Source organism: Melanerpes formicivorus, unplaced genomic scaffold (assembly GCF_026170545.1).
Source record: "Melanerpes formicivorus ecotype bairdi unplaced genomic scaffold, bMelFor1.0.p_v2 SCAF_35, whole genome shotgun sequence".
Taxonomy (NCBI): domain Eukaryota; kingdom Metazoa; phylum Chordata; class Aves; order Piciformes; family Picidae; genus Melanerpes; species Melanerpes formicivorus.
Genome location: NW_027142387.1, coordinates 4778006 through 4796389, shown reverse-complemented (window position 1 = coordinate 4796389; position 18384 = coordinate 4778006). Strand labels below are relative to the sequence as shown.

Sequence of the window (18384 nt, the reverse complement as noted above, 5' to 3'; positions counted from 1 at the left end):
CATTTCAGCTGTGTGAAGTTATATGAGCTTCAGTGATGAATGGAAAAATGACCGAACCACAGAGTGATGGGGTTGGAAGGGACCTCTGGAGATCCTCCAGCCCAACATCCCTGCCAAGACAGGGTCACCTAGAGCAGGTCACACAGGAACATGTCCAGGTGGGTTTTGAAAGTCTCCAGAGATGGAGACTCTACCTTTCTGGGCAGCCTCCTCCATGTTCTGCCACCCTTAAATTCAATAAGCTCCTCCTCGAGTTCAGATGGAACTTCTGATGATCAGGTTTGTGCCCAAAATGAGTAACGCTGAACAGGCTTCAGAGATGTAACTTGCAGGAGTGAGCTGCCCTCTGTGCTTGGGAATTGTTGGACGATTGGCAAAGTTGCTTCGCAATGATAAGAAAAGCCTTAGAGCCCTGGGCTTGGGAGGGGACAAATGGCCTGTGGATGACTGGAATGGCCTTGGATGCTCTTGCTAGTTACGCTGTGAATACCCGGGAACAGCAGCATCGCATTGTCCAGAGGAAAGGCGTTAACTGCAGGGGTGGGGAGCGGGAGGCGGTGTCACACCTGAGGAGCACCGAAGGCTCTCAAAGGTAACGGAAAGCATCGGGACAGGGGAGTGGTGGATTTCTGCCTTCCCGTGAGACGTGGGGAGGGGCAAGGTCACTCCCTGGCTTTGGTACTGTTTGGTACATAAGACGCAGCTCAGGTCCTGGAAGGTGCCTTAGCTTCGGGACGCTATCGCCCTGGGAGCATGCAAACTGCTCGGGCTCTTCCGTGCGGGCAGCGGCTGCGGCCCGGCCCCGCCCCGCCGTGGAGCCCCGCCCCGCCGGGGCCGCTGGGAGTTGTGGTGCGGGCTGGGGGCCGCACTGCGGCGGCGCGGAACGTTCGGGCCAGGACCCCGCGGGGCTGCCGCGGCCTCCCGGGAGAGCGGCGTCAGGCGGAGCGGCCACGGCCGTGCTGCTGTCCGAGCCCCCGCGACCTGACGGAAGGTGAGCAGCGGGCCGGGCCGGGGACGCGGCTCCGGGACTGGGCTCCGGTTCTGCTGCAGAGGCGCACGGCGGGAGGGGGCCCTGAGGCCGCCGGTGGTGGCTGCGCTAGGCCGCGGTAGGTGGTGGGTGGGTCGGTGGTTTCTGCGGCCCTTCCCCCAGGCCTGGGACTGCGAGGGGTCTGTGCGCTTTGGCCGGGGGAACGAGCCCGGCCGGCGGGTATCGGCGTCGGGAGCGGCACGGCTGGCGGCTTCCCAGCGCCCTGGGGAGGCGGCGGTGCTGGCCTCGGCCTGGGCTGGCTGTGGCAGCGCGGGCGGGACGGCAATGAGCCGTGCTGCAGGGCTCCCTGCAGCCTCCGGCGGCATCGGACAGGCCTGTCACTGCTGGCCGCGCTCTGCAGCGCCCGAGAGGAGGTGCAGGTAGCGGTTTGGGCTCTTCTCTCTAGGAACGAGAGGAAAGGAAATGGCCTCGAGATGTCCCCGGGCAGGTTTAGACTGGAGATGAGCGGAAACTTCTTGACGGAAAAGGTTCTCAGAGCCTGGCCGAGGCTGCGCGGGGCGGTGTCTGAATGCCCATCCCTGGAGGTGTTTCCAGGAGGCAGAGATGCGGTGCTGAGGGCCACGGCTTAGCCCCAGCCTTGGCAGAGGCAGAGCGCGGTCGGGCTGGCTCTGTGAGCTTTCCCCTCTTATTTTTTTCGACGCTTTCTAATTGCAGGCAGCAGCTGCAGGGGGCCGGGATGGGCTGCCGGGAGGTTCACGCAGCCACGGTGCTGGCCTTCCTGAGCGGCACGGCGTCGGTGGCCGGGCTGCTGGCGGCGGTGCTGCTGCCCAACTGGCGGCAGATGCGGCTGTGCACCTTCAACCGGAACGAGCGGAACCTGACGGTGTTCACGGGGCTGTGGATCAAGTGCGCGCGCTTCGACGGCAGCCGCGACTGCGTCATCTACGACCCGCAGTGGTACAGAGCCGTGGACCAGCTGGACCTGCGCGTCCTGCAGTTCGCCCTGCCCCTCAGCATGGCCACCGCCGCCGCCGCCCTGCTGCTCTGCCTGGTGGGCATGTGCCACACGGCCTTCGTGTCCAGCGTGCCCGACGTCAAGCTGGCCAGGTGCCTGGTCAACAGCGCGGGCTGTCACCTGGTGGCCGGCCTGCTCTTCCTGCTGGCCTGCGCCATCTGCCTCACCCCCTCCGTCTGGGTCATCTTCTACAACAGCTACCTGAACAGGAAGTACGAGCCCATCTTCAGCTTTGACATCTCCGTCTTCATAGCCATCGCCAGTGCTGGAGGGCTCTTCTTCACCTCGGTGCTGCTCTTCCTCTGGTACTGTGCCTGCAAGAGCCTCCCCTCTCCCTTCTGGCAGCCCCTCTACTCACACCCCCCGGGCATGCACAGCTACGCCCCCCAGCCCTACTCTGCCCGCTCCCGCCTGTCCCCAATGGAGATTGACATCCCGGTGGTCTCACACGCCTCCTAAGGGACAGCAGGGCTTTGGCAGCCAAGTTGTGCTCGTTCGAGGGGTGACAGCTGCAGCCTGGATTCTCTCTGCTGCCTTGTGCTCAGCCTAACCATTTGGAAGGTTCCAGTTCCCCCAGGTGCACAGCACTGGAGACCTGAGTTTACTAACAGCAGCATCACAGCGTGGTGGGGTTGGATGGGGCCTCTGGAGACCATTGAGTCCAGCCCCCCTGCCAAGGCAGGGTCACCCAGAGAAGGTCACACAGGAATACATCCAGGTGGGTTTGGAACATCTCCAGAGATGGAGACTCCACCACCTCTCTGGGCAGCCTGCTCCGGGGCTCCAGCACCCTTACATTACAGAAGTTCCTCCTTGTGTTTAGATGGAACTTCTGTCCCTTTTCGTGCCTGTTACCTGTTGTCCTGTCATTGGGTGCTGCTGAACAAAGCCTGGTCCGTTGCTGTTCTCTGTTACTCCCTGACTCACCTTTGCTGTGTTTAAGCTCACCCCAGAGGAAGCCGTTACAGATGCTGGGGCAGCTGCTCATTCTGCTCCTTGGACCCCAGCAGGAGCTCTGCTGTTTGAGAAGCTGTCAGGCACTGATTCCTTGGCAGGAGCTGTGTGGGGGACCTCTGCACCCACGTGTGATCCAGGTGTGGGCCGTGGAAGTGGGTGCAGGGGGCTGACCAAGCTCCTGCCTCACTTTGGGCTGTGGTGTCTGGGAAGGGCATCTGGCAGAGCAGCTCTGTAGCACTCCTCTTTGTTCTCTGCACAAAGCCACCTGCTGAGCCACTTCTGTACCAGAGCTGGTGTCAAATCGCCCTTGGACTTGCCAGCAGAAGAAACAAAAGTGATGTAACTAGTAATGTTCTCCTGGAGCAGCTCTGGTGAATACCTGGAGCTGGACACTTCTGTGACATTTGTTTCTAGTCTGGGTTTTAATAAGTTAGCAAACTCACTACCGCTGTTCCGTGACTGAAAATCCACTTCTGCTTCAAAAGCCTCCTTAGAAATTGGACTGGTTTGTTTGGAGACCATCTTAAAGGTGGATTCTCAAGCAGGCTTGAGGGTGCCCCTCAGCTGTGCAGAGAGATGGCACTACCAACTGGATCAGTAAAACTATGGAGAATGGTGAAGGCTGGGACAGATTCTTCTGGAATGCCACACAGGCTCCACAGCATCTCTCCAGGGGCTGTAGCCCTTCAGGAGAGGTTTTTAATTCCAGAGTTAGTTTATTTTTCAAATGTACATAGGAATAGCAGTGATCTTGTGGATTCTTCAGAGCTGGTCTTTATGGCTGTTTATGTTTGTGGAGTTGCTGATTAAGGCTTAACCTGGTCAGTCACCTTCTGCAACACCTTTCAGGTTGAGTTTCACAATCCTGTTGCTTCCACCTCACAACTGGAGAACATTTCCCCTCCTTATTTTCTCTTAAGATGAGGCTTTGAATAACTTGTGAGCTTCACCTTTTACCATAGAATCACAGACTGGTTTGGCTTGGAAGAGACCTTAACAATCATCTGTAGGCAGGGACACCTCCTGCTAGACCAGCTTGCTGAAGGCTTCATCCAACCTGGCTTGATGACGGTAGACAAGTTGTCACTTTGGTTCACTCAGATCATGGCTTGTACAGAATCAGGACACTACCATGACACAGCAGCCAGTTTCTTTCTTCAGAATTCAGCTTTGCTGTGTAATCACTCTGTTTTCACCCCAGCCTCAGACACTTGCTGTTTCAGTTGCCTTTGTCAGCTCAAAGCCAAGGGGCTGCTGGTTCATGATGTTATAGAGTCATAGAATTGTTTGGGTTGGAAAAGCTGCCTGAGATCATCAAGTTAACCATCAACCCAACACCACCATGGCTCCAAGTGCCATGGTCACCTGTTTGTGGAACACCTTCAGGGATGCACCTCCCTGGGCAGCCTGCTCTCCATCCCAAACCTCCTGTGGTACAGTCGTGTCAGCTTGCTTTCCCACCACCCAGTGTCTTGTCTTCCTGGTGCCTTGCTGAGGCTGTGAGTTGGCCAGTGCACAGTTGTAGGCAGTGTCTGGTGTGCCTTATGAGCCTGAACCTACAAAGCATTTTGGACTTTTTGGAGGGATGCTGGACACATCTTTCAGTGACTGCAAAAAGAGCTGAACCTTCAGCATCTCCAGGGCATGAGAGGCAGCCTGGCAAGCTGATGTTCTCTACTAGAGTGGTTTGTTCTGGACATTGAAAGTGGAGATGTCTCCAACAGGTCTTGGAGGTTTATGCACTCCTCTTTCAGTCAGTATTTGCTGCTGCCCAAGCTGATGACTTCTTGCTTTGAGAATTGTGTCTTTCCAAAAGTCTGGGATGGATCTGAGTCAGGAGAAGTGGAGATCCCCAAGTTAGTGGATACCAGCAGAGAGTTAAGGTCATCTTTGTCCAAAGGACTGTTGGATCATGCTGCCTCTGTGGCTGAGTGTCATCCAGCAGTGCTGGCAAGGAGAGTTTCTACTGGGTCTGAAGTGAGGAGGACTGGAAGTGCTGCTCTCTGCTTCTCCACAGAAAGAAGTGACCAATCTGTGACACTTGAGCCAAGGTTCCCATTGTGCTGAGGCTCCTCCTGCTGAGGTCCTCATCATGCCCAGCAGCAGAGCTGGGGTGGGACAGGACTCCCTGGATCTGAGCAGAAGAACCTGGCTGGGAAAAGCCACTGTGCAGCAGTTAGCTGTTCCTTCCTGAGCACGTTTGGTGCAGGGAGTTGAATTTGTGGCTGCTGCAGTCCGAGGCTGGGTGCTGTGGGGTCACAGGGATCTGTTTTATTTGCAAGCAATTGCTGTGCAGCTTCTCCAGTGGTGGTGGTGGTTTTCTGTGCAGCAGAAGGTGGACATTTCTAATAAAACATTCTCCTGCAGAGAGTTTATTCTGATGAATGCTGTGGGCAGCTGCTAGAACATGAACAACTTTGGTGATCACCAGAGGGTTTCAGCTGCCTTAAAGCACTGTGCAGGCCCTGTTCTAACTCCCGGGGTTTGTACGAGTCCTGCTTAAAACAATCCTGGGCTGGACAGCTGCCAAAGGCAGGTTTTCTTCTCAGGAAGATTCTTCTGAAGTAATTTATGTAGCTGCCTTCTGAGTCAAACCCAAAGGCTGCAGGGCTGGTTTGTGCCGCAGCATTCACACCCAAGCAGCTCTGAGGCAGGTTTCATCCCATGAAGCTGGTTTTATCTGATGTACCTACCAAGGCCTTGCTGAGTTCTTTCCCTGTTTCAAACCACAGAGTCTCTGTGATGTCTCTGACTCTCCCTGTGAGCAGTGAATCCAGTCCAAACAGCTCTCTTCTGCCCCGTGCTGAAGAGCCCCTACAGGAGCCCTAAGCAGATCACTGCTGAAAGCCTGGCGGAATGGCAGCTCTCAGGTGACTTCTCAAGTGAGACACAGGTGTAAGCTGCTGCTATCAGCAGTATCCAAGGCTCTCATAACTCCTTGGCTAATTAAGGTGTCTGTGTGGACTGGAGCTGGCAGCCTGTAATGAATGGTGAACTGGGTAACCCCACAGCAGCTGACAGAAGAGCTTCTGGAAGCCCCACCAGCACCTCAGGACTTGCTAAGCTTCACTGCCAGAAACCTGAGGTGGTGTGGCTGCCTGTGTGCTACTAAGCTTTGCAGCTCTGGCTTGGCTGTGAGGATGAGTCTGAGTCTGCAGTCCTGGGGGTCAACAGCATCTGGCCAGAGTTGCAGATGACAAGTCAGATCTGAAAGTGCACTACACAATCCCAAGAAAGGAGTGAAAGGTCATAGACCCCTAGACAGACCAACACCTGCCTTGATCCAACCTCCTTGCCTGTGGTCTGTTTAGCAAGGTGGACATACAGCCCTCTTCTGAGGCTGTTCTTGCTGTTTCTCAAGGCCTATGGTCTTCTGGTGAACAGGTCCAGAGCAGGGGAAGGAAGCTGGGAAAGGGTCTGGAGAACAGGGCTGGTGAGGACCAGCTGAGACACCTGGGGGTGTTTAGTGTGGAGAAGAGGAGGCTGAGGGGAGACCTCATTGCTCTCTACAGCTCCCTGAAAGCAGGCTGGAGCCAGGTGAGGCTTGGACTCTTCTCCCTGGGAACAAGTGATAAGTGGAGAGGAAATGGCCTGAAATTGTACCAGGGGAGGTTTTAGGTTGGACATGAGAAGAAGAAACTTCTTGACCAAAAGGGTTCTCACAGCCTGGCACAGGCTGCCCAGGGAGGTGGCTGAGTGCCCATCCCTGGAGGTGTTTCCCAGAGGCAGAGATGTGGAGCTGAGGGCCATGGTTTAGCCCCAGCCGTGGCGGAGCTAGAGAAGGGTTGGGCTGTGTGATCTCAGAGTGCTTTGCTAGACAAAACGTCTCCATGATGCATTCCTTCCCTTGACCGAGGGAGGTGGGGAGCGCCCTTCGGACTCCGGCGGGGCGGGGCCTTTATCGCCCCAGCCGCGCCCTCGCCCCGCCCTCCCTCTCCGGGAGCTGCCGGCGCCTGCGCCGCCTCCCCGTGGCGCCTGCGCGGGGTCGGGTGCGGGTGGGAGCGCGGCCGCGGTTCGGAGCGGTGATGGCGCCGTGGGGGCAGCTGTGGCCGCTGTGGCTGCAGGGCTTGGCGCTCGTATGCGGCCAGCTCACCACCACGGCTCCGCCAGCACCGGCGCGGGGTAAGCGGGGGCGCGGAGGGGCTCGCCCGTGGCTGCGGGACGCGGCGGTGCTGGCCGCGCTGCTCCTCGCTGGGGGGCCGCGCTGCGGGGCCCGCGTCGGGAGGCACGGGCGGTGCTCCGCGCTGCCCCCGGGGCATGGAGAGCTGCTGGAGCTCGGGGGCCGCTCGGTGCTCGTCCCCGCCTCGGTGCCGGCTGGTTCCGTGTGATGGGAGCGCGGCGGCCCGGGTGGCTTCCGGCTCGGCCGCCCGCCCAGCGCACCGTGCGGCGGGACGGGCAGCCTGCCCGGGGGGCTGGCCACTCGGGCAAGGGTGATGGTAACAAGGCTGTTCTCTAGTTGAGAGGTGTCCCTGCCCGTGGTGGGGAGGTTTGAGCAGATGATCTCTGAGGTCCCTTCCACCCTGAGCCATGCTATGAAGCACTGAGCTTTCCTGGCTTCAAGCAGAACGGTTGCTTGTGTCTAGAAGCAGAAAGAAAAACCGAAATACTGAGTGCTTGGTGTAAGTGAGGAGAAGCCATCATCCTCTGTGTTTTCTGTTTGTTTTCTTCCAGCCTGCTCAGACCTCTCCCGGAGTTCCTGTGATGAATGTCTGCAGAACGTTTCAGTAAGATACTGAGCACCCCCTTTGGTCTGAGAGTTTGGTGACTGTTGGTGATTTGGGTTCCAGCTCAGGTGAAGGCAGGTCCTTGGAGTTGGCTTGGCTGTTTGGGGTGGGCTTGGCGTTGTTCTTAATGTTGAGTACAGTCAAGCTACCCTGCCAAAGAGAATGTTTGCATTCTTACTGAGGTGGTAGCTGTGCTGCTTGCTCTTTGCCAGGCTGGGTGCCAGTGTGCTTTCACTTGTCAGGGTTGCTTCATGATTTGGTCACTCAGGATGTTTCTCTGCTGTGTCCAGGGGGGTGGACAGTGCAGAATCCAAGGCTCAGGTGTCAGCCTGTGCTCAGTGCTTTCACAGCATACCTCAGAGGGTTGGTGCTCTGCTGGTTTGGACTCTTCCTCACTATCCAGGTAGCACTTAGTCAAGTTACCTTCCTGTACCAGGAATGTATAAAGTGAGTTTCTGTGGCTTGAAATGCCAGATGCTTGCCTGCTGCTGAGAAGCATGGGAGGTGAAGGTATCACAGTACATTAGAGGTTGGAAGGGACCTCAAGAGTTCATTGAGCCCAACCTCCCTGCCAAAGCAGGATCACTTAGGGTAGTCTGCAAAGGAATGCATCCAGGTGGGTTGTGGGACTCCACAACCTCTCTGAGTAGCCTGTTCCAGTGCTCTGTCACCCTCACTGTAAAGAAATTTGTCCTCATGAGGTGAAACCTATGTTCAAGCTTGAACCTGTTCCTTGTCTTATTCGTGCACACCAGACAAACTCAGGATGTCTTTATCTGGAGATGGCCCTGGGGTGGGCTGCAGCAGGGCTTTGCTCATGTCATAGAATCACAAGTTTGGTTGTGATTGGATAAGACAAGCCTCAGACAGCCCAGCTTTCTTACTTCTCAAAGACCCCTACTGACATTTTGTGTAACTTCTCTAACTCTGAGGCTCATAAAACACCACTTTGCAGTGAAGGTAGGACTTGATACAGTCTCACTTTTAGCCTGCAGAGGAGAAGGCTGCAGGAAGACCTTAGAGCAGCCTGCCAGGATTGTGGGAGAGGGACTTGATAAAGGCATGGAGGGCTGATGGCTTCTAACTGAAAGAAGGTGGATGCAGATGAGCCCTGAGGAAGCCATTCTTGCTCATGAGGGTGGGGAGGCACTGGGACAGGTTGCCCAGAGAAGCTGTTGAGGCTCCAAGCCTGGCTGTGTTCAAGGTCAGGTTAGCTGAAGCCTTGCGCAAGCTGGGCTGGGTGTCCCTGCCCATGGCAGGGGGGTGGAACTAGATGATCTTTAAGCTCCCTTCCACCCCCCACCATGCTGTGATTCTGTGATTTTTGGGCTGACCTTTGTAGGTTTTACCCCACAAAGCACTTCCAGCAGACCTGCACTTGAGCAGCCTGTGGAGGGGAGTGCTGAGCTGCAGCCCGTTTGTGAAGATGAATAACTTGGGGTCTCTCATTTCTTTGCACAGTGCCTGTGGTGTGACACCAACAAGACATGTGTGGATTACCCTGTGAGGCATGTCCTGCCCCCAGCCTCGCTCTGCTCACTCCCCAAGGCTCGGTGGGGAGTCTGCTGGTGTAGGTACTCCTTTGGTTCTGGCTCTAGAAGGCTGTTCATCAGTATGATTGAAGTGAGGCTGCTCCTCTCTGGACCTGTTTCCTGATCAGTTATTTGGCAGGGTGGGTGGAGAAGGTGGTGGTTATGACTTGGCACCATGATCTTTAGCTTGTGAGCTCAGCAGCAGTCCGTAAGGGTTCTTTGTGAGCTGATCTCTACAGCATTTCCTGTGCAGCAGCGTTCTGTTGCTGCTGAAGCCTACGCTGGGAGCCGGTGGTGTTGGAATGTTCCCAGCAGTTCTTTGTGTCTAGTAAGGATTTACCTGCTGCTTAGCCCATGCTTCTGAGAGCAGAGGAACAAGGTCATTGCCTGCTGCCAAAAGGGGACATTCTAACCTTTGGCAGTTCTTAAAATGTTGGGTGAGCCCAGGGTTCAGTTCAAGAACATTCCAGGGGCAACAGTGAACCAACACCACGGGAACTATTACAGAGCTGCTGGAGCGAGTCCAGAGGAGGCCACCAAGGTGATCAGAGGGCTGGAGCACCTCCCCTATGGGGACAGGGTGAGAGGGTTGGGGTTGTTCGGCCTGGAGAAGGCAAGGCTCCAGGGGACCTTAGAGCAGCCTTCCAGGATTGGAAGGGGGCCTTGGGGAAGGCCAGAGCGGGACTTTTGGCAGAGGCAAGAGAACAGTTTGCATTGGAAGGGACCTGCAAGATCCTTGGTGTAGATCCTTGCCTCCCACTAGCCCAGGTTGCTCAAGGCCCCACCCAACCTGCCCTTTGAACAATGCTAAGCTTGGAGCCTCCACAGCTTCTCTGGGCAACCTGGCCCAGTGCCACCCCACCCTCCTGGGCAAGAGTTGCTTCCTAGTATCTACTGTAAATCTCCCCTTTTCCAGTTTCAAACTGTTGCTCCTCATGACACTCCCTGATCAGAGCCCTTCCCCTTTGCTGTAGGCCCCCTTTAAGCCCTGGAAGGACTCCCCAGAGCCTCTGTGCCGTGAGAAATGTTCCAGGGTTCACTGGAACGGTTTGATGCAGTGCAAAGATTAAGTTTCCTTCATGCCTGTTCAGAGCAGCTTCTGCACAGCAGCCAAGCCTCCATGGGGTGTGCTGGGTTTTGGCTGGGGTGGTTGCACAGGATGGGTTTTGAGTGGATTTTGTGCATAAAAGGATTAAAAACCTTGGGATTTGTTTGGGGAAAGAGGGGAAGAGTTCTCAGCCAGACAAATGCTGATGCTGAAGTCTGCCCAGTTAACATATTTCTGTTTTGCAGTGAACGTTGAGGCTTTGATCATTGCCATAGCTGTAGTAGCTGGGCTGCTTCTGGTGTCCACAGCAGCCTTCTGCTGTTACTGCTGCTACTGCAGGAGATGTGCCAAGAGGTAAATCATTGCATTTAGTTCCTTTGCCAACCTTGGGTGCTGCTCTTCCCTAATACTGACAGTTTTTACTCTTCAGTACACTTAAGAATCCTTTAATTCAGAAGCAGTTTTGGTCACTTTGCTTTGGGAGAGACAACCACAACCAAAGAGGAGTTCAGTAAGAGGCAGTGAGACGCTGGCCGTGATGCTGGAGGGGCAGTGGTGTTCTGAGGGGTAGCATCACAAATGCAGGAGCACAAGAGCTTCAAGCACACATTTTGCAATTCCTCACAGACTGTGCATGAAGCGGCCACATCCTCGCTTCTCGTGGCCACAGAACAAAGAATTTCTTTGAAGGCAAGCTCGTGGTGCAGCAGAAAGGGCCCAGGTGGGGAACAAGGAACTGAGCAGCAGTGTCCTGCAGCACTTGGTGTCCATGCCCCAGCCTTGGCCCTAGGCCCTGCCAGCAGCCAGCCAGTATCTCATTGATGGGTTGTCTTTGCCAGTTCCACAAAATAACCTCAATGCAAGGTGATGGTTTTTGCTCCGGGATACTTGAAGTGACTTATTTCCAAGTGCAGTAATGCTGCAGATCCAGAATGTTCTTTACATCTTGGAGGACCTGTAACCTTTCTCCACTGTCTTCTCTAACTGGCTGATATCTTTCAAGGGATGGAAATGGTTGAGTAGCTAAACAAGGTGAATGGTGCTGCAGTGTGAAGTCATCACTGCTCAGTCCCTTCTGGAGCACCCAGGAGGCCTTGTTGATCGGTGCTGCTTCCTTCTGCCTGGAGCTCTGATGTTCAGCCAGTCTGGTTCCCTTTCTCCACACTAAACACCCCCAGGTCCCTCAGCTGCCCCTCACCAGCCCTGTTCTCCAGACCCTTCCCCAGCTTCCTTGCCCTTCTCTGGACCTGCCCAGCATCTCAAGGTTCTTCTTTGAGTGAGGGCCCTGAAACTGAACCCAGCACTCAAGGTGTGGCCTTCCCAGTGCTGAGTGCAGGAGAACAATCCCTGCCCTGCTCCTGCTGGCCACACCATTGCTGATCCAGGCCAGGATGCTGTTGGCCTTCTTGGCCCCCAGGGCACACCCTGGCTCATCTCCAGCTGCTATCACCCAGCACCCCCAGGTCTTTCTCTGGAGAAGAGGCTATAGAGTCTCTCTACAGCTCCCTGAAAGGAGGCTGCAGCCAGGTAGGGGTTGGGCTCTTCTCCCTAGGAAGAAGTGATGGGGAGAGGAAATGGCCTCAAGCTGCCCCAGGGGAGGTTTAGGTTGGAGATGAGAAGAAACTTGTAGACTGAAAGGGTTCTCACAGCCTGGCACAGGCTGCCCAGGGAGGTGGCTGAGTGCCCATCCCTGGAGGTGTTTCCCAGAGGCAGAGATGTGATGCTGAGGGCCATGGTTTAGCCCCAGCCTTGTCAGAGTTAGAGAATGGTTGAGCTTAAATTATAAGCTTAAAGGGCTTTGGCAACCAAACCATTCTGAGCAGATGGCAAACCAGTTTGGATGTCCAGTTGTGTCTGGGCTGTGTCAAGCCATCCTCCATGCTGTCATCAGCCACTGGATGTCAGCCTTGCTTAATTTCTCTGTGCTTGTGGTGGTGCTACAGCTCTTCACTGCTGCTAGTGGCTGTCTTTGTGTTGGCACTATTCACATCAGGCGTCTTCCACAGCTTCCCTGGCCAACCTCTCCCACTGCCTCACCACCCTCATGGGCAGGAATTGCATCCTTTTGGCTTGTCTCAGCCCAGCTCCTGCCATTCTGAAGCCATCACCCCTCATCCTCTCCCTGCATCGTATACAAGTGCTGCTGCTCTTTCTCCTGGGCAGGACACTGAGCTCAGGTCAGACTCAGCATCCAGCAGAGCTGTCTCAGATGTACTGTCTGGGCTCAGAGTCACACAGCTACTGCTCTCAGGTGGATCCTTGTCATTCCAGGACAGGGAAGGGGGGCAGCTGCCATGGCATTTCCTGCTGGTTGCTATCCTGTGGGCATCCTGAGATCAGACAGGGCTGGTTGGTGGGAAGATAAATTGTTCAGCCACCAAGGACTTACAAAGCATCAGTCTGCATCCAGGGGGCAACAGCCCCTTCTTCCTGAAACCCAGTGGGTGCCCAAGCAGGGTTTGTCTGGCAGGGGATTGCTTTCTCCCCTAATGCTTTGCTTCTCCCTTGTTCTGCAGCAGCCCAGAGGATGATGAGGAGCGGCTCGTTCGGAAGAGAGAGGAGCGCAGGCTGCAGGCTCTTCAGAGGTGAGTCCTGGCAGCTGGAGATGGAGCTTCTGGAGCTGTGGGGAGTCCTGGCCTCCAAAGAGCACCCAGGAAGACCTTATCCCGCTGAGAAATGTGACTTTTGTCATCCTAACCCCACACTAAGGGAAATGCTGCGGTCTGGGAGCCGGGGCTTAGGGCTGGGAAGGAGCGGAGTGTTCTCCTCATGCCTCTCCTTCTGTCCTGCAGGAAGCACGAGAGGAAGGCGAAGCACGATGAAATACGGAAGAAGTACGGTACGTGGCGCCTGTGGTGGTGCTCAGGGTCCAAACCCAGGCCCTTTGCCTGGCTTAGGAAAATGCACAGCAGGCCCTGGCAGCTGTGAGAAAGGGAAGTGATGGAGCCCCTTGCTGCTGGTGCTTGAGCACCTGAGCTCGGGGAGTTACTGAATCACTTGGGCTGGAAAAGACACCTCTAAGCTCAGCCAGTCCAATCCTTCCCAAACCCTGCCAAGGCTGGGGCTAAGCCATGGCCCTCAGCACCACATCTCTGCCTCTGGGAAACACCTCCAGGGATGGGCATTCAGCCACCTCCCTGGGCAGCCTGTGCCAGGCTGTGTGAACCCACCTGGTTGGATTGAATGATCTTAAAGGTCTTCTCCAAGCAAAGCTGCTCTGTGATTCACTAAGACAAAGCCTTGCTGTACCCCTAGACCTCCTCTCTTCACTCCCTGCCTAGTCCGTGTGCCTGCACACTGGCCGATTCCTCAGCTGCTGCTATGACCTGTAGAGCCCTCTGCAGAGAGCCCTCTGAGTTGTGAGCAGCAGGACTGAGTGGCAGGCTGACAGTGGCTTTGTTAACCTGACTCTGGAGATGAAGATGAGCAGGCCTGAATTTTCCATGCTGGGTTGGCTTTCAGGGAATGGCTTTTCCCATCTCACCCAGAGCTTTCCTCACCCCATTGAGATGGTAATGCCACGTTTATCATGCATGGCAGGTGTCACTCTAGCCACAGCCCTTGGGTAGCTGGCAGCAGAGGGGAGCTATAGCAAGCAGGCACACACACTTGGAAAGGTTCCTTTGTGGCAGCATGTGACAGTTTTGTCCCCTGCTCACACACATGAATGCCACATGATTGCACAAATTATATGTTGGCTGTGAGGACACGGGAAAGCAGAGCTCTGCAGTTGTGTGCTCTACAAAGGAGGAAGGGTTTAATTGCTGCTGCATTTGCTGCTATTGTATCCTCAGAGCAGCAGCAGTGAGGAGCTGCTTTGTGATTTGTTTCTTTCAGTGGAGGATTCCTGCTCGTTTCTCAAACATCCCTGCCTGGCGTGGTTTTGAGCTCTCACACCACTGCAGCTCTGCAGAGCTTTGATCAGCTAATGCAGAAATTGTAATCCTACCTCCTGTCTTCCATGAGACATTCAGTTCTGCATTCATGCCTTTGCCACAGGAAATGTTTCAATGTTTCTTACCTTCAGGACAGAGACTTTGGCTTCACCTCCTTTCATGTGCTGCATGCAAAGCAGGGAAGCCTTTTGTTGCTACTTGTCTAACAGTTGTTAATCTGAGGGTTAAAAAGGCAGAGGAGAGGAGGAATAAGGGGTTAAAAAGGCAGAGGAGAGGAGGAATAAGGGGTTAAAGGGCAGAGGAGAGGAGGAACAAGGGGTTAAAAAGGCAGAGGGGAGGAGGAACAAGGGGTTAAAAAGGCAGAGAGGAGGAGGAACAAGGGGTTAAAGGGCAGAGGAGAGTAGGAACAAGGGGTTAAAAGGGCAGAGGAGAGGAGGAACAAGGGGTTAAAAGGGCAGAGGGGAGGAGGAACAAGGGGTAAAAGGGCAGAGGGGAGGAAGAACAAGGGGTTAAAGGGCAGAGGAGAGGAGGAACAAGGGGTTAAAAGGGCAGAGGAGAGGAGGAACAAGGGGTTAAAAGGCAGAGGGGAGGAGGAACAAGGGGTTAAAAGGCAGAGGGGAGGAGGAACAAGGGGTTAAAAGGCAGAGGGGAGGAGGAACAAGGGGTTAAAAGGCAGAGGGGAGGAGGAACAAGGGGTTAAAAGGCAGAGGGGAGGAGGAACAAGGGGTTAAAAAGGCAGAGGAGTAATAAAGGTTGTTTTGCCTTTTTTGTTTCCACCATGTACAGTCTCCTGCAAATATCCCACTTGTTAATTCTATTTAGGGGCTGGTGTGTGGTGAGAGCCAGATCTCCATGAGAAGCTGCACAGTTAGCATAGGGGAGAAAAAATAGATAGTCCTGGGCTGCACACAAAGCAGTGTGGGCAACAGGGGCAGGGAGGGGATTCTGCCCCTCTCCTCTGCTGAGAGCACACCTGGGGTGCTGGGGCCAGCTCTGGAGTCCCCAGCACAAGAAGGACATGGAACTGTAAGAGCAGGGTCAGAGGAGGCCAGCAAGGTGATCAGAGGGCTGGAGAACCTCCCCTATGGGGACAGTCTGAGAGAGCTGAGGCTGTTCACCTTGGAGAAGAGTAGGCTGCAGGGAGACCTTAGAGCAGCCTGCCAGTACCTGAAGGGGCCCCAGGAGAGCTGGGGAGGGACTTTGGAAAAAGGCTGGGAGTGACAGGATGAGGGGTGATAGCTTCAGACTGGAAGCAGCTGGATTGAGATGAGCCATGAGGAAGCAATTCTTGCCCAGGAGGGTGGTGAGGCACTGGGACAGGTTGCCCAGGGGAGCTGTGGAGGCTCCAAGCCTGGCAGTGTTCAAGGCCAGGTTGAATGAAGCCTTGATCAGCCTGGGCTAGTGAAAGGAGCAGGGGATTGGAACTGGGTAGTCTTGAAGGTCCCTTCCAAAGCAGTCTGTGATTCTGTGACAAGAGGCATTGCATGATTTAGCAACTTGAGGTGTGGTCTCAGCAGAGGAGGGGGGCAGAATCCCCTCCCTGCCCCTGCTGCCCACAGTGCTTTGGATGCAGCCCAGCACAGGGTTGGTTTCTGGGCTGCCAGCTCAGGTTGCTGGCTCATGGCGAGCTGCTCCTCACCCAGCAGCCAGGAGTCCTCCTCAGCTCTGCTCTCCAGCCATTCTCCACCCAGCCTGGGTTTGTGCTTGGCATTGCCCTGCCCCAGGTGCAGCCCCTTGCAGGAGTGCTCAGGAACACTCCCACTTTACCCTTTCAGCTCCTCTGGAGAGTTGGGTAATGGAGCAGCTATTGGTGTATGGAGTCCCCAGTGCAGTGAGCACAGCAGCAGCTGCAGGCTGTTGTGTAACAGAGGTTTGGTTTCATTTTGCAGGTCTGCTGCAGGACTCTGACAACCCCTACAGCAGATTTGAGAACGAGTAGAGCTGAGCACCTTCTACCAGAGCTGTCCCTTCAGAATGCAGCAGGATGGTTTGTGTCCTCGTGCCCCTTGGGCTCTTTTCTCCACAAAGCTGTGGGGCTTTCCCTGAATTGTAAGACCAGGAGTGGAAAAAGCCTCCATGCAATCCATATTTCCATCTTATTCTACCTATCTACAGCTAGGTTTTGTATCAGTGCTTTGCTTGTTGAGACCTTCGCTGATTTTCACGGTGACAATGAAGTGTGGAATACTCTTTCCTCCTCTAAAAGCTATTTTATTACTTAATGTAGAGGTTAATGCTCAAAAACATGTTTGTGAATTCAGTCTTAACTGCTGCTGAAGTGGTTCCCACCTTCCTCACTAGGGAAAACAATGTTCTTTCCTCCTGCATTTTTTCCCTGTAACAATTAGAGGCGGGAGGGCAGCACAGCAGCAATAGCTCATGTTGGCATGGATGAGGAAATTCAGCAGCCACCCTCTCAGCTGACAATGGACTGGAGATTTATCCCTCTCTCAGAGCAGATCTTCACCAGAGTCATGCTTGAGGACTGACAGAGATGTCTTTGACTAATCTGAACTGTGAATAGTTGGATGCATCACTGATGGAAAAAGTGACTGATTTCAGTTAACACTGGGAGAAAGTCACCCTTGAACTGAGCAGAATCCTGTGTGCCTCACCTTCAGAAGGAGCAAGAGGGCCTGGCAACACTTCCTGCTCCAAGCTTTGTCTAGAATCAACCAAAACACTGCTGAGATTCTGCACATTGCCAGGGCTGACCCTGGCCAGCAGCTCAGCACCACCCAGAGCTGATCCTCCACCTCCAGTGGGTAGAGGGAGGGAAGGGGAACAGCAGAAGTGAGAAGATTCTTGGGCTGAGATCCCCTCTCTCTGGGAACAGACCTCTGCCCACCCTGCCTGATGAATGGACTGGAATATTAGGTCACTTTGGTCACTGCCAGCTGTTCCAACTCTGTCACCTCCCAGCTTCTTGCCCTGCTCCTGGCCTAGGGGAACAGCTCCGTGCTGTGCAAGCACTCCTCAGCACAAGCCTAAAGCACTCTGAGCACTGCTGCAGCCCCAGCCCAAAGCACAGCACCATGCAGGCTGCTCTGAAGAGAAGTGCCTGTACCCTAGTCTGCCCAGGGCAGGACAGAAGCAGTGTTTGTATGGCCTGTGGCTGCTCTGCCAAGCTCCCCAGAACATGCCTGGGGTCCTGTCTCTTCACAGAGCTGTTCTATGGAGCTTACCAGGATGAGGCAGCGAGCAGAGAGCTCCCCTTCCCCACTGCCCCAGTCTAGTGCAACTTCCCATATCACAGAATCCCAGCATGGTGGGGCTGGAGAGGAGCTCTGGAGATCATCCAGTCTGCCCCACCCTGCTAAAGCAGGGCACCCACAGCAGCTTGCACAGGATCACAATGCTCAGGGGCTTTGGAAGCTCTCCAGAGAAGCTCTCTGGGCAGTCTGCTCCAGGGCTCCAGCACCCCCCCCACCAGATTTCAGATGGAGCCTCCTGGGTTCCAGTCTGTGCCCATTGCCCCTTGTCCTGTCACTGGGCACCACTGACAAGAGCCCAGCCCCATCCTCTTGCCTCCAACCCTTTAGCTCTTACTGAGCATCGATCAGATCCCCTGTGGGGCTGCTCTTCTCCAGGCTCAACAGCCCCAGGGCTCTCAGCACTTGCTCTTCACAGATATGCTTCAGACCCCTTGGCATACTGCTGGCCCTCCTTTAGACTCTCCAGTGGTTCCCAGTCCTTGAACAGGGCAGCCCAGAACTGGACCCAAGACTCTAGGTGTGGGCTCGGCAGGTCAGGCTAGTGGGGGAGAAGAACCTCCCTCAGCTTGCAGGCCTCACTCTTCTTGATACACCCCAGGAGAACATTGGCCTTGGCCATGAGGGTGCAGTGCTGGCTGATGGTGAACTTGTGTTTCTCTGCCTCTCCAGAGCTGCAATAGGCTCCTGTGCTGTCAGCCATGAAATGTGCAGTGTTGAAGATGTACTTCTGACCAGCATTCCCACAATAAACTCCTGTAACCATGGCTTTGCTTCTGCTCCCTGCTGTGGCTCCGTGGGCTTTGAAACTGGCTTGCTGTAGGAGGGGTCAGGCTTGAGCTTGGGAGCACAGAAAGGATGCATCCTGGCTTCTGCTCTTCCCACAGAAGGAAAACCCTCAGCAGCCTGTTGCTGTGGGAGGAGGGCAGTAAGGTGAGTTTTGTCACTGCAGTGCCACAGAATGTGCCCAGGCCTTGCTGTCACTTCATCACTGCTCCTGGGACAGCGCACT

At 55.1% G+C, this 18384-nt stretch overlaps 2 protein-coding genes across 2 annotated transcripts; both read left to right on the top strand.

Moving 5' to 3' along the window:
* Window positions 1–891: 891 nt before the first annotated feature.
* Window positions 892–5326, top strand: CLDN12 (claudin 12). The gene is made up of 2 exons (XM_068156914.1): window positions 892–991; window positions 1703–5326. Exon 2 carries the CDS (start codon window positions 1725–1727, stop codon window positions 2460–2462), a length of 738 nt encoding a protein of 245 aa, XP_068013015.1. The 5' UTR covers window positions 892–991; window positions 1703–1724; the 3' UTR covers window positions 2463–5326.
* Window positions 5327–6943: 1617 nt separating this feature from the next.
* On the top strand, window positions 6944–18139 carry LOC137450417 (pituitary tumor-transforming gene 1 protein-interacting protein-like). The gene is made up of 7 exons (XM_068156915.1): window positions 6944–7082; window positions 7632–7684; window positions 9146–9254; window positions 10510–10618; window positions 12781–12849; window positions 13057–13103; window positions 16050–18139. Exons 1-7 carry the CDS (start codon window positions 6986–6988, stop codon window positions 16097–16099), a joined length of 534 nt encoding a protein of 177 aa, XP_068013016.1. The 5' UTR covers window positions 6944–6985; the 3' UTR covers window positions 16100–18139.
* The last annotated feature ends 245 nt before the right edge of the window (window positions 18140–18384 follow it).